This window comes from Mobula birostris, chromosome 13 (genome assembly GCF_030028105.1).
Source record: "Mobula birostris isolate sMobBir1 chromosome 13, sMobBir1.hap1, whole genome shotgun sequence".
Classification (NCBI taxonomy): domain Eukaryota; kingdom Metazoa; phylum Chordata; class Chondrichthyes; order Myliobatiformes; family Myliobatidae; genus Mobula; species Mobula birostris.
The window spans coordinates 103,189,782-103,203,988 of record NC_092382.1 but is presented as its reverse complement, the minus strand read 5'-3'; the positions used below and the strand labels follow the sequence as shown (position 1 = coordinate 103,203,988).

Below are 14,207 nucleotides of genomic sequence, written 5' to 3'. Positions count from 1 at the left end.
GGGAGGGATCTGGGCGCATTTACTTAATCTGTGTCCCACGGTACCGTGCATCACCTGCCCGACCGGTCTCCAAAACTCAGTCCCTCGGGGTCCCGGCGACATCCTGGCAAATCTCCCTCCGCACTCTCTCCAGCTCAGCGGCATCTTTCCCTACAGCGAGGCGACCGAAACCGAGCGCCGTGCTCCCAGCCCGGCCTCACCGACGTCGCGTACAACTGGGTCGTGACCTCCCGACTCCCGTACTCAGTGTCCTGACTGATGACGGCCAGCGTGCCAAACGTCTTTTTCACCGTCCCGTCTACCTGTAACTCCACTTTCAGGGAACCGTGTCCCTGTCCCCCTGGGTCCCTATGATCTACAACACCCCCCGTGGTAATCGTCTACCCGTGACTCCACTTCCAGGGAACCGTCTCCCTGTATCCCTGGGTCCCTCTGTTCTACAACACTCCCCAGGGTCCCTGTTTAACTGTGACTCCACTTTCAGGGAACCGTGTCCCGGTACCCCTGGGTCACTCTGTTCTACAACACTCCCCAGGGTCCCTGTCTACCTGTTACTCTACTTTCAGGGAACCCTATCCCTGTACCCCTGGGTCTCTCCGTTCTACAACACTCCCCAGGGTCCCTGTCGACCCGTGACTCCACTTTCAGGGAACCGTCTCCCTGTACCCCTGGGTCCTTCTGTTTTACAACACTCCCCAGGGTCCTTGTCTACCTGTGACTCCACTTTCAGGGAACCGTGTACCCGTACCCCTGGGTCCCTATGATCTACAACACCCCCCGTGGTAATCGCCTACCCGTGACTCCACTTCCAGGGAACCGTCTCCCTGTATCCCTGGGTCACTCTGTTCTACAACACTCCCCAGGGTCCTTGTCTACCTGTTACTCTACTTTCAGGGAACCGTGTCCCTGTACCCCTGGGTCTCTCCGTTCTACAACACTCCCCAGGGTCCCTGTCTACCCGTGACTCCACTTTCAAGGAACCGTGTCCCTGTACCCCTGGGTCACTCTGTTCTACAACACTCCCCGGGGTCTCTGTAACTCCACTTTCACCAGAGTGTCCAGTCTCTCTGATCTTCTTGTAATTTATTTAAAAAAAATCTGCTTTGAGCTCCCCACTCATGATACTATCAAGCCCTTTGCTTGCACGCACACTGCCCATCCACCTCCATTCCCTGCACTCCCACAGAACCAGAGAACATTGCAGCACAGAAACAGGCCTTTTGGCCCTTCTTGGCTGTGCCGAACCATTTTTCTGCCTAGTCCCACTGACTTGCACCCGGACCATATGCCTCCATGCACCTCCCATCCATGTATCTTTCCAATTTATTCTTAAATGTTAAAAAGCAACCCGCATTTACCACGTCGTCTGGCAGCTCATTCCATACTCCCACCACTCTCTGTGTGAAGAAGCCCCCCCCCCCCAATATTCCCTTTAAACTCCCCCCCTCACCCTTAACCCATGTCCTCTGTTTTGTTTTTTCTCCCTTAGCCTCAGTGGAAAAAGCCTGCTTGCATTCACTCTATCTATACCCATCATAATTTTATATACCTCTATGAGATCTCCCCTCATTCTTCTACGCTCCAGGGAATAAAGTCCTAACCTATTCAACCTTTCTCTGTAACTGAGTTTCTCAAGTCCCGGCAACATCCTTGTAAACCTTCTCTGCACTCTTTCAACCTTATTTATATCCTTCCTGTAATTTAGTGACCAAAACTGAACCCAATACTCCAGATTCGGCCTCACCAATGCCTTATACAACCTCATCATAACATTCCAGCTCTTATACTCAATACTTTGATTAATAAATGCCAATGTACCAAAAGCTCTCTTTACGACCCTATCTACCTGTGACGCCATTTTTAGGGAATTTTGATTCTGTATTCCCAGATCCCTCTGTTGTACTGCACTCCTCAGTTCCCTACCATTTTCCTTGGATGTTCTACTTTGGTTTGTCCTTCCAAAGTGCAACGCACATCTCTTTAACGCCTCTATCGTCTCTGCCGCCGCCACCGCCCCCCGGCAGCGCATGCCACGAACTCCCCACTCACTTCACCTTGCACATGCCCTGCGTCCTTACCCCGTCTCACCTTTCAACACATGCCCGCTGGTATCAGCCACTTCGACGCTTTCCAAATACCATCCCGGCTGCCGACTCTTATAAACCTCCGTCGGGTCTGCCCTCCCCCTTCCCTCCCCCTTCCCTCCCCAGAGTAACGGGGCGACCGGAACCGAATTCAGTCCTCCAGATGCGGACTGACCAGTCCTCCGAACCCGCCCTCTACATTATCACCTATACACGTCACAGACACCGGCGGTCCCAGTCCGGACCACGATGGAACGCCAATCATCACAGACCCCGAACCCCCGCCCCCCCAGTCAGAACATTCCCATCACCCACCGCCCCCTGTCCTCTGTGGGCGGGGCCAGCTCCGAATCCGGACGGCCAACGCGCATGTGCCGCAGACCGGGCGGCCTGACGTCCTCGTCACTGCGTTCATGGGTCGCCGACTCGACGAACCCTCTCCAGCCAGCGGGGCGCCGACCCCCGCTCTCGCCACCTGGACTCTCAGCGCTGAGGGCGAGAAGTGGGGACGTGGCTGGGAGACGGGAGGGGTGGGGGTGGGGGGAGATCGTGGCGGAAAGGAGCGAGCGCGGATGGTGGGTGGAAGGGAGTCCCGGGGGGTGGGGACACGGCTGAATTCACACACACACGCACACGCACGCTGAACGGGCTCTCCACAGAACCGCAGACGCAGGAACCGAAAGAGAAGGTCGGAAGTGGATCGAGCTGGACGATCTGGCTGCTCGGCCTGGTTACACTCGCCCTCATTGCGACAGTCGTCGGGCTCTCGGTCTATGGTGAGTTGAACGGGGTCCGGACGGAGTCAGACCGGAAACCAACAGAGCGGGGTGGAGTTTGGCGCAAAAAAAAAACCCCGCGGTAACGCCGACGCGCCCCTCCACGCGACTCCGACGCAACCCTCAACGCGACACCAAGATGCCCCGCGACGTGAAACGCACACCAACCTCACCCCCACTCCCACAACACCGTGTCACTGACACACTCCCTCATTGTAACTCTCAGTGTTTCAGACTCCTCAGTCTCTGATCATCTGTGAACGAAACTACTGGAGACTTTGGGATCAATGTCAGGAGGTGAACAAGACCCAGCGCCAATATCGTCAACAGGTCCACGAGTTGAACTCGACATTTGAATCTGGGACATCCGACTATATCCAGCTGAGTCGCAAGAATCTTTCTGCGCTCAACTCTCAACTGTCCGTTCTTAAACGAAGGAACGAAGATCTCCTACAGCAGTTCAACGTGATGCAAACGAAGTTCAAAACTGTCAACGAAACCAAGGTTCGAATCTGTGAATTGTTGACCAGCAGCAGAGGTGAGGCATCATCCCCCTCTTTAACCCGCTCCTCATGACGGGGCGGTATAGAGAGAGAAAGCGTCACTCTGAGCTTGACATCGGGAGTGTGTGATGGGACGGTGTGGAGGGATAATCACTCTGTGTCTGACCCCGGAACCGTGCGAAGGACCGGTGTGGAGGGAGCTTCACTCTGTGTCTGACCCCAGGAGCGTGTGATGGAACGGTGTGGAGGGAGCTTCACTCTGTGTCTGACCCCAGGACTGTGTGATGGGACAGTGCGGAGGGAGCTTCACTCTGTGTCTGACCCCGGAAGCGTGCGAAGGGACGGTGTGGAGGGAGTTTCACTCTGTGTCTGACCCCGGAAATGTGTGATGGTACAGTGTGGAGGGAACTTCACTCTGTGTCTGACCCCAGGACTGTGTGATGGGACGGTGTGGAGGGAGCTTCACTCTATATCTGACCTCTTGTGTGTGCCATGGGACGGTGTGGAGGGAGAGTCACTCTGTGTCTGACCCCAGGAGCGTGTGATGGAACAGTGTGGAGGGAGCTTCACTCTGTGTCTGACCCCAGGACTGTGTGATGGGACAGTGCGGAGGGAGCTTCACTCTGTGTCTGACCCCGGAAGCGTGCGAAGGGACGGTGTGGAGGGAGTTTCACTCTGTGTCTGACCCCGGAAGCGTGCGAAGGGACGGTGTGGAGGGAGTTTCATTCTGTGTCTGACCCCGGAAATGTGTGATGGTACAGTGTGGAGGGAGCTTCACTCTGTGTCTGACCCCAGGACTGTGTGATGGGACGGTGTGGAGGGAGCTTCACTCTATATCTGACCTCTTGAGTGTGCCATGGGATGGTGTGGAGGGAGATTCACTCTGTGTCTGACCCCGGGAGCGTGTGATGGGACGGTGTGGAGGGAGCTTCACTCTGTGTCTGACCCCGGGAGTGTGTGATGGGACGGTGTGGAGGGAGATTCACTCTGTGTGTCTGACCCCAGGACTGTGTGATGGGACGGTGTGGAGGGAGATTCACTCTGTGTCTGACCGCGGGAGTGTGTGATGGAACGGTATGGAGGGAGCTTCACTCTGTGTCTGACCCCGGGAGTGTGTGATGGGACGGTGCGGAGGGAGCTTCACTCTGTGTCTGACCCCAGAAGCGTGCGAAGGGACGGTGTGGAGGGAGTTTCACTCTGTGTCTGACCTCGGGAGTGTGTGATGGGACGGTGCGGAGGGAGCTTCACTCTATGTCTGACCCCGGAAGCGTGCGAAGGGACGGTGTGGAGCGAATTTCACTCTGTGTCTGACCTCGGGAGTGTGTGACGGGACGGTGTGGAGGGAGTTTCACTCTGTGTCTGACCCCGGAAGTGTGTGATGGTACAGTGTGGAGGGAGCTTCACTCTGTGTCTGACCCCAGGACTGTGTGATGGGACGGTGTGGAGGGAGCTTCACTCTATATCTGACCTCTTGAGTGTGCCATGGGACGGTGTGGAGGGAGATTCACTCTGTGTCTGACCCCGGAACCGTGCGAAGGACGGTGTGGAGGGAGCTTCACTCTGTGTCTGACCCCGGGAGCGTGTGATGGGACGGTGCGGAGGGAGCTTCACTCTGTGTCTGACCCCGGAAGCGTGCGAAGGGACGGTGTGGAGGGAGTTTCACTCTGTGTCTGACCTCGGGAGTGTGTGATGGGACGGTGTAGAGGGAGTTTCACTCTGTGTCTGACCCCGGAAGCGTGCGAAGGGACGGTGTGGAGGGAGTTTCACTCTGTGTCTGACCTCGGGAGTGTATGATGGGACGGTGCGGAGGGAGCTTCACTCTGTGTCTGGGTTACCGCTTCCCGGGCCTGTTTGCCTCGTGTAATTTTCCAAGATCGTCTCCCTAAACTCTGTAGCTGCCATCTATAAATCTTTAAACTATTCGGATTAAATTTCCAACTACATTTGTTCAGCTGTTGGTCGTAAACGGGAGCCGGTCTTCAGTTCTTAAAACGGAATCAGGTTCAAGTTAAGATACAGCTCACGTCACCTGACTTTCTGCTGCTGAAGAGTTGCTGTATAAGTCATTGGGCTTTTAAAATTTGTCTTGCATGCCCCCGACAAAAAAATCTCCATGTTGTATGTCGTGACATATCAGTACTCTGGTAATAAATCCTACTTCGCACTGTGAAATTTGACATTTGTTTCAAAACTAAGTTGCAGACCAGACGCATACAAACACCGAACATATTAAATAATTGATCAATTAATGTTGGGAGTTTTATGTACTCCAGGAAGTTAACTTGTCAGCGTTAATGGTGGGTCGCTTGTGTACGTGTGTCTGAAAAGCAGTGAGACAATTTATGTGAAAAAGGTATCTGAGGAAATTTCATAGAAATGTGAAGTCACCCAAGTGGTAGAGAAAGAGTATGAAAGTAGACAGCTGTGTCGACTTACGAGGAATGGTTCGAGGAACAGCAAGAATAATGGTAGAAACACGGTGTGTCCTAGAATCCATTACTCTGTCTGAAATTTCTGCATGTTTCCTAATTTGGAAGTGTTGAATATAGATGTTCTCGGTGAGATGTAAATGCGGTTTACGGAGGTTGTGTCCATTTAAAGGATTATCACTCAAAATAAATGAACCGTGTTTAAGCTATTTCATGAGCCGGGAGTATCTGCTGCCGGGACCCGCCACTCGAATCATAGGCACCAGCAGCTCAACTCGGTCTTGGTGAATAAACCGGTTCTTGATTAGCCAGGGAATGAGAGGGTATGGGGAGGAGGCTTGGGAGTGGGGAATGACTGGACGAATTGGACCAGCCAGCGATTGAATGGTGGAGCAGGCTCGACGGGCCGAATGGCCTCCTTCTGTTGCTATATCTTATAGTCTTATGAAGAGTGAAGTTCAAAGTTCAAAACTAAAGTACAGGGAGTGAATACAACCCTGAGATCCATTTTCTTGCGGGCATTCTCAGCAAGTCTATAGATCAGTAACTACAACTGGTTCAATGAAAAATAAGGCGTTCAACCAGAAAGCAGAGGGCAAATAAATAAACAAATAAGCAATAAATATCGAGAACGTGAGATGAACATAGAACATAGAACATAAAATAGTACAGCACTGTACAGACCCTTCGGCCCAGAATGTTGTGCCGACCCTTAAACCCCACCTCCCATATAACCCCCACCTTAAATTCCTCCATGTACCTGTCTAGTAGTCTCTTAAACGTCACTAGTGTATCTGCCTCCACCACTGACTCAGGCAGTGCATTCCACGCACCAACCACTCTCTGAGTCAAAAACCTTCCTCTAATATCCCCCTTACCTTAAAGCCAAGTTCTCTTGTACTGAGCAGTGGTGCCCTGGGGAAGAAACGCTGGCTGTCCACTCTATCTTTTCCTCTTAATATCTTATACGCCTCTATCATGTCTCCTCTCATCCTCCTACTCTCCAAAGAGTAAAGCCCTAGTTCCCTTAATCTCTGATCATAATGCATACTCTCTAAACCAGGCAGCATCCTGGTAAATCTCCTCTGTACCCTTTCCAATGCTTCCACATCCTTCCTATAGTGAGGCGACCAGAACTGGACACAGTACTCCAAGTGTGGCCTAACCAGAGTTTTATAGAGCTGCATCATTACCTCGCGACTCTTAAACTCTATCCCTTGACTTATGAAAGCTAACACCCCATAAGCTTTCTTAACTACTCTATCCACCTGTGAGGCAACTTTCAGGGATCTGTGGACATGTACCCCCAGATCCCTCTGCTCCTCCACACTACCAAGTATCCTGCCATTTACTTTGTACTCTGCCTTGGAGTTTGTCCTTCCAAAGTGAGTCCATAGGTTGTGGGAACAGTTCAGTGCTGGGGTAAATGAAGCAGAGTGAATTTACCCCTCTGGTTCAAAAGCCTGATGGTTGAGGGGTGATAACTGTTCCTGAACCTGGTCGTGTGAGTCCTGAGGCTCCTGTACCTCCTTCCTGACGGTTGAGGGGTGATAACTGCTCCTGAACCTGGTCGTGTGGGTCCTGAGGCTCCTGTACCTCCTTCCTGATAGTTGAGGGGTGATAACTGTCCCTGAACCTGGTGGTGAGTCCTGAGGCTCCTGTAGCTCCTTCCTGATGGTTGAAACATAGAAAAATAGAAAATAGGTGCAGGAGTAGGCCATTCGGCCCTTCGAGCCTGCACCGCCATTCAGTATGATCAAGGCTGATCATCCAACTGACAACCCTGTACCTGCCTTCTCTCCGTACACCCGATCCTTTTAGCCACAAGGGCCATATCTAACTCCCTCTTAAATATAGCCAATGAACTGGCCTCAAGTATTTCCTGTGGTAGAGAATTTTACAGATTCACCACTCTCTGTGAAGAAGTTTTTCCTCAATTCTGTCCTGAAAGGCTTCCCCTTTATCCTCAAACTGTGACCCTTCGTTCTGGACTTCCCCAACATCGGGAACAATCTTCCTGCATCTCGCCTGTCCAATCCCTTTAGGATTTTATACGTTTCAATAAGACCCCCCCTCAATCTTCTAAATTCCAGAGAGTATAAGCCTAGTCGATCCAGTCTTCCATCATATGAAAGTCCTGCCATCCCAGGAATCAATTTGGTGAACCTTATTTGTACTCCCTCTATGGCAAGAATGTCTTTCCTCAGATTAGGGGACGAAAACTGCACACAATACTCCTGTTGTGGTCTCAGTAAGGCCTTGTTGAGGGGTAGTAACTCTTTCCGAACCACGTGGTGCGAGGCCTGAGGCTCCTGTACCTTCTTCCTGATGGTTGAGGGGTAATAACTGTTCCTGAACCTGGTGGTGTGGGTCCTGAGGCTCCTGTACCTTCTTCCTGATGGTTGAGGGGTAATAACTGTTCCTGAACCCGCTGGTGCGAGTCCTCAGGCTCCTGTACCTCCTTCCTGATGGCTGAGGGGTAACAACGATCCCTAAACCTGGTGGTGTGATTCCTGAGGCTCCTGTACCTCCTTCCTGATGGTTGAGGGGATAATAACTGTTCCTGAACCTGGTGGCGTGGGTCCTGAGGCTCCTGTACGTCCTTCCTGATGGTTGAGGGGTAATAACTGTTCCTGAACCTGCTGGTGCGAGTCCTCAGGCTCCTGTACCTCCTTCCTGATGGCTGAGGGGTAACAACTATCCTTGAAACTGGTGGTGAGAGTCCTGAGGCTCCTGTACCTCCTTCCTGTCGGTTGAGGGGTGATAACTGTCCCTGAACCTGGTGGTGTGGGTGCTGAGGCTCCTGTACCTCCTTCCTGATGGTTGAGGGGTGATAACTGTCCCTGAACCTGGTGGTGTGGGTCCTGAGGCTCCTGTACCTCCTTCCTGATGGTTGAGGGGTGATAACTGTCCCTGAACCCGGTGGTGTGGGTCCTGAGGCTCCTGTACCACCTTCCTGACGGTTGAGGGGGTAATAACTGTTCCTGTACCTGGTGGTGTGGGTCCTGAGGCTCCTGTACCTCCTTCCTGATGGCTGAGGGGTAACAACTATCCTTGAAACTGGTGGTGTGGGTGCTGAGGCTCCTGTACCTCCTTCCTGTCGGTTGAGGGGTGATAACTGTCCCTGAACCTGGTGGTGTGGGTGCTGAGGCTCCTGTACCTCCTTCCTGATGGTTGAGGGGTGATAACTGTCCCTGAACCTGGTGGTGTGGGTCCTGAGGCTCCTGTACCTCCTTCCTGATGGTTGAGGGGTGATAACTGTCCCTGAACCCGGTGGTGTGGGTCCTGAGGCTCCTGTACCACCTTCCTGACGGTTGAGGGGGTAATAACTGTTCCTGTACCTGGTGGTGTGGGTCCTGAGGCTCCTGTACCTCCTTCCTGATGGTTGAGGGGTAATAACTGTTGCTGAACATTGGGCTCGAAGGGCCGAATGGCCTACTCCTGCACCTATTTTCTATGTTTCCTGATGGTTGAGGGATAATAGCTGTTCCTGAACCTGGTGGTGTGGGTCCTGAGGCTCCTGTACCTCCTTCCTGATGGTTGAGGGGTGATAACTGTCTCTGAACCTGGTGGTGTGGGTCCTGAGGCTCCTGTACCTCCTTCCTGATGGTTGAGGGGTGATAACTGTCTCTGAACCTGGTGGTGTGGGTCCTGAGGCTCCTGTACCTCCTTCCTGATGGTTGAGGGGTGATAACTGTCTCTGAACCTGGTGGTGTGGGTCCTGAGGCTCCTGTACCTCCTTCCTGATGGTTGAGGGGTGATAACTGTCTCTGAACCTGGTGGTGTGGGTCCTGAGGCTCCTGTACCTCCTTCCTGATGGTTGAGGGGTAATAACTGTTGCTGAACATTGGGAGTGAGTCTTGAGGCGAGTTATCGACAGTGAGCGAATCTGCAAAGAATGGATGGTTGCAGGGTAGTCTCCCTTCAGTGAGTGTACTCATGACTATTTATGTCAGAAACGACAAGAAGTCTCCCTGTGGGTTCAGAGGTTCTCGGTCAGCAAAACTCAATATCGTCACTCACTGTTCTCTGTTCCCCATTTGCAGAAGAGACGTGTTGCCAGGGTTGGGTCAACAGGAGAGGCGCTTTTTATTTCATATCAACGGTGGCAAAATCTCACGCTGAGGCGAAGCAAGAATGTTCAAACAATGGTTCAACGCTGCTGGAAATTAGCTCAATGGATGAACAGGTGAATCTCCCTCCGCACCGTCCCATCACACACTCCCGGGGTCAGACACAGAGTGAATCTCCCTCCACACCGACCCATCACACACTCCCGGGGTCAGACACAGAGTGAATCTCCCTCCATACCGTCCCATCACACAATCCCGGATCAGACACAGAGTGAATCTCCCTCCACACCGTCCCATCACACACTCCCGGGGTCAGACACAGAGTGAATCTCCCTCCACACTATCCCATCACACATTCACAGGATCAGGCACAGAGTGAATCTCCCTCCACACCGTCCCATCACACACTCCTCGGGTCGGACACAGAGTGGAAGTCCCTCCACACCGTCCCATCACACCCTCCACACCGTCCCATCACACCCTCCACACCGTCCCATCACACACTCCCGGGGTCAGACACAGAGTGAATCTCCCTCAACACCATCCCATCACACACTGCCATTGTCAGGCACAGAGTGAATCTCCCTCCACACCGTCCCATCACACACTCCGGAGGTGAGACAAAGAGTGAATCTCCCTCCACACCGTCCCATCGTACTCTCCCTGGGTCACACGCAGAGTGAATCTCCCTCCACACCATCCAGTGATACTCTTCCGGGATCAGACGCATGGTGAGAATCCCTCCACACCGTCCCAACACACACTCCCGGGGTCAGACACAGAGTGAATCTCCCTCCACCCCGTCCCATCACACACTCCCGGGGTCAGTCACAGGGTGAATCTCCCTCCACACCATCCAGCGATACTCTTCCGGGATCAGGCACAAGGTGAGAATCCCTCCACTCCGTCCCATCACACACTCCCGTAGTCAGACAGTGAGCAAAGCTCCCTCCACGCCGTACATTTACACACTCCTAGGGTCAGATACAGAGTGACTCTCCCTCCACACCGTCCCATCACACACTCCCAGGGTCAGATACAGAGTGAAGCTCCCTCCACACCGTCCCATCACACACTCCCGGGGTCAGACACAGAGTGAATCTCCCTCCACACCGTCCCATCACACACTCCCAGGGCCAGACACAGAGTGAATCTTCCTCCACACCGTCCCTTAACACACTTACGGGCGTCAAGCTATCTCCCCACACACTTTCCTATCACACACTCCCAGGGTTAGATACCGGGCGAAGCTCCCCCTGCACCGTCCCATCACACACTCCCTTGGTCAGACACAGAGTGAATCTCCCTCCACACTGTTCCATGACACACTCCCGGGGTCAGACACAGAGGGAGTCTCCCTGCACACCGTCCCATCACACACTCCCAGGGTCAGACACCGAATGAAGCACCCTCCACAGCGTCCCATCACACTCTCCCCGGGGTCAGAAAGAGTGTGAAGTTCCCTCTGCTCCAACGCATTGTACACTCCAGGAGCCAAAAGCAATGTTCCATGCAGAGAACTTACGAAAGAAATTTTATTTAACAGAAATTTGTTTTCAACACTGTAAATGGAAGCAGCCATTACTGGATTGGAAAATGCCTCGACAGGTGAGGTTTGGAATGACTGGTGGCTGTGGCGAGAGCGTGGCAGTGTGTTTAGTTTGAAGACCTACAGGGTGCTGTGGTGAGGGCGTGTGGCAGTGCGATTCATTTGGGAACTGACATGGGGCTGCGGGGAGATAGTAGGGCAGTGGTATTAGTCTTATGGCTAATACAGGATGGAAGGTGGAGAGTGGGACTAGTTTGGCGACTGACACTACGCTCCGGAGGAAGAACGGGCCAGTGCGCTTAGTGTGGTGCCCGACACGGAGCTGTAGCGAGCTTGCGGGCGGTGGGATTAGTTTGGGAACAGACACGGGGCTCTGGTGAGCGGGTGGGGCAGTGGGATCAGTTTGGGGACTGACAGCGGGCTTGGGACAGTGGGATTATTCTTGGGACAGAGAAGCGGCTCGGTGGGTTGAAAGCGGGGCAGTGGGATGAGTCTGGAGACGAGACGTGGCTGTGGGGGAGAGAGGGGGTGTGTGGGATCGGGTGGGGACTGATGCAGGGCTGAAGGGAACTGGCGTGGGGCGGTGAGGAGAAAATGGGGTACCCGGATTAGGACTGTTGACAGCCTCGAACGTGAATCTCGCCTATTAGTGATTGACTGCGGGCAAATGCAACCCCTGTTACCTTTCCTGTTCCATTTTACAGTGGGACAGCAGAATGCAATTTGCTGCACAAAACGCTCGAACCAGTCTACGAGAGTTGTGCATCCGACCCTGCTCCTGCGGGTTGCTTTGGGGAGAATTATTTCATCTGCAAGAAGCCTGCGATTCCAAGTGAGACCTGGGGACTCTGTCAAAATTCGTCAGGCCCGAATTAGATTCTGCTCCCCTCTCACCCCATCTCTCCTCTCTTTCCCCCTTCCCCGTCCCTCCCCCACACTCTCCCTTTTCCCCTCCCTCTCCCGGTCTTTCCCTCTCCACCTCTCTCCCCCTCCCCTCTCTCTCTCTCCCCTCCTCCCTCTCCGCCTCTCTTGCCCCTACCTCTCCACCTCCTCTCCCCCTCCCTCTCCCCTCTCCCCATCTCCTCTCTCTCTCATACCCTCTCCCTGCCTCTCTCCCCTCTGTCTCCCTCTCACTCCCTCTCTTGACCGTCTTTCCAAAGTCTCCCACTCCTCCTTGCCTCACGCCTTTCTTTCTCCCCTCCACCTCTACCCCCTCCCTCATTTACTCTCCTCTTCCCTCTATCTTCCCCTCTCCACCCCTCCCTCTCTCTCTCCCTGTCTCTGCCACTCTCTCTTTCCCACTCTGTCCCTTCTCTCTCTCCTCTCTCTCATTCTCCTCCCTCTTCCCCCTCTACCCTCCTCATCCCCTCTCCCCGCCTCTCCACCCTTCCTCTTGCCTCTCTCCCTCTCCAACGTCTCCCACCCCTCCCTGCCTCACCCCTTTCTTTCCCCTCTTTCCACCCCTACCTCCTCTCTCACTTACTCTCTCCTTCCCTCTATCCTCCCCCCTCTCCACCCCTCTCCCTCTACTCCCTCACCCTCTCCCTCCACTCCCTCTCTCTCTGCCCCTCTCTTCCCCCTCTCCTCGTCTCTCCTACTCCCTCCCCTCCCTCTTTCCCCGCTCTCTCCTCTCCTCTATCTCCCTCTCTCCCTTCTGCTGCTCCCCTTCTCCCCCTCTTTATCTCCCCTCTCCCCTCTTTCTGGAGGAACATTGTATCATTTTTTTTTAACGCATGCGTTTCTAAATGACAATAAACGAGGACTGATCGTCCTGATGACCGAATCCAATCTCCCGCCTCCCCTCCCCACCCCTCTTTTGCTCCGTGTGGCAATCTCCGGATTGCTGCCTGTGCCCCGTGGCGGCAAGGGGCAGAACTGGACGAGTGGGCCGAAGAACCGATGCACGGGCCGCGATTCAGTCGTGATCAATAAACCAATTGCTCGGGATCAAATGACCTTGCCCTGGTGTCTCAGGGCTGGCTGTGTCCGTCCCCCGCCCCCTCGTCTCACGCCCCACCCGCGGCGCTCCACCCTCGCCGTTTCCAGCGTCATTTGCTCCCGCCAGATCGACAAAGCTACTCTCTCCGCTCCGCGCTGGCAAATACACTCCGGCGCGAAAGTCTGAACCCGATATGAACTGTACGCGGCCGAGACCTTTGCAAATTACCGCGTGCAGTTTAGCCACTCGCTGACACAATCTGTATGGGAGGCATTCTAGATCCCTTTACAGGGGGGCGAAGCAATTTCAAGTTTAAAGTTGAAAGCGCATTTACGAACGTATACCCGATATTCCGGGGAAAAAAAACGCGAGTAGGTGATAGATGGGATAGAAACAAAGAAAACCTACGACACAATACAGGCCTGTGTCGACATGTATTTACCTTCGAAATTACCTAGGGTTACCCATAGCCCTCGATTTTTCTGAGCTCTATGTACCTACCCAGGAGTCTCTTAAAAGACCCTATCGTACCCTCCTCCACCACGGCCCCCGGCAGCCCATTCCACGCTCTCACCACTCTCCGCGTGAAAAAATTACCCCTGGCATCTCCTCTGTACCAACTTCGAAGCACCTCCAACCTGATGGTATGAGCATTGACTTCTCTAACTTCCGCTAATGCCCCACCTCGCCCCGTACTCCATCCGTTATTTATTTATATACACACATTCTTTCTCTCTCTCTCCTTTTTCTCCCTGTATCCCTCTGACTATACCCCTTGCCCATCTTCTGGGTTTTCACCCTCCCCCCTTTTGCTTCTCCCAGGGCTTCCTGTCCCATGAGCCTCTCATATTCCC

General features: G+C 53.6%; 1 protein-coding gene across 1 annotated transcript in view; it reads left to right on the top strand.

Moving 5' to 3' along the window:
* Positions 1-13,346, top strand: part of LOC140207241 (uncharacterized) — a 45,675-nt gene extending 32,329 nt beyond the window's left edge. The window contains exons 4-8 of the mRNA XM_072275675.1: positions 2,744-2,860; positions 3,087-3,398; positions 9,839-9,981; positions 11,412-11,473; positions 12,119-13,346. Coding sequence (XP_072131776.1) covers positions 2,744-2,860; positions 3,087-3,398; positions 9,839-9,981; positions 11,412-11,473; positions 12,119-12,290 — 806 coding nt within the window. The 3' untranslated portion in view covers positions 12,291-13,346. The remainder of the gene's footprint in view (positions 1-2,743; positions 2,861-3,086; positions 3,399-9,838; positions 9,982-11,411; positions 11,474-12,118) is intronic.
* The last annotated feature ends 861 nt before the right edge of the window (positions 13,347-14,207 follow it).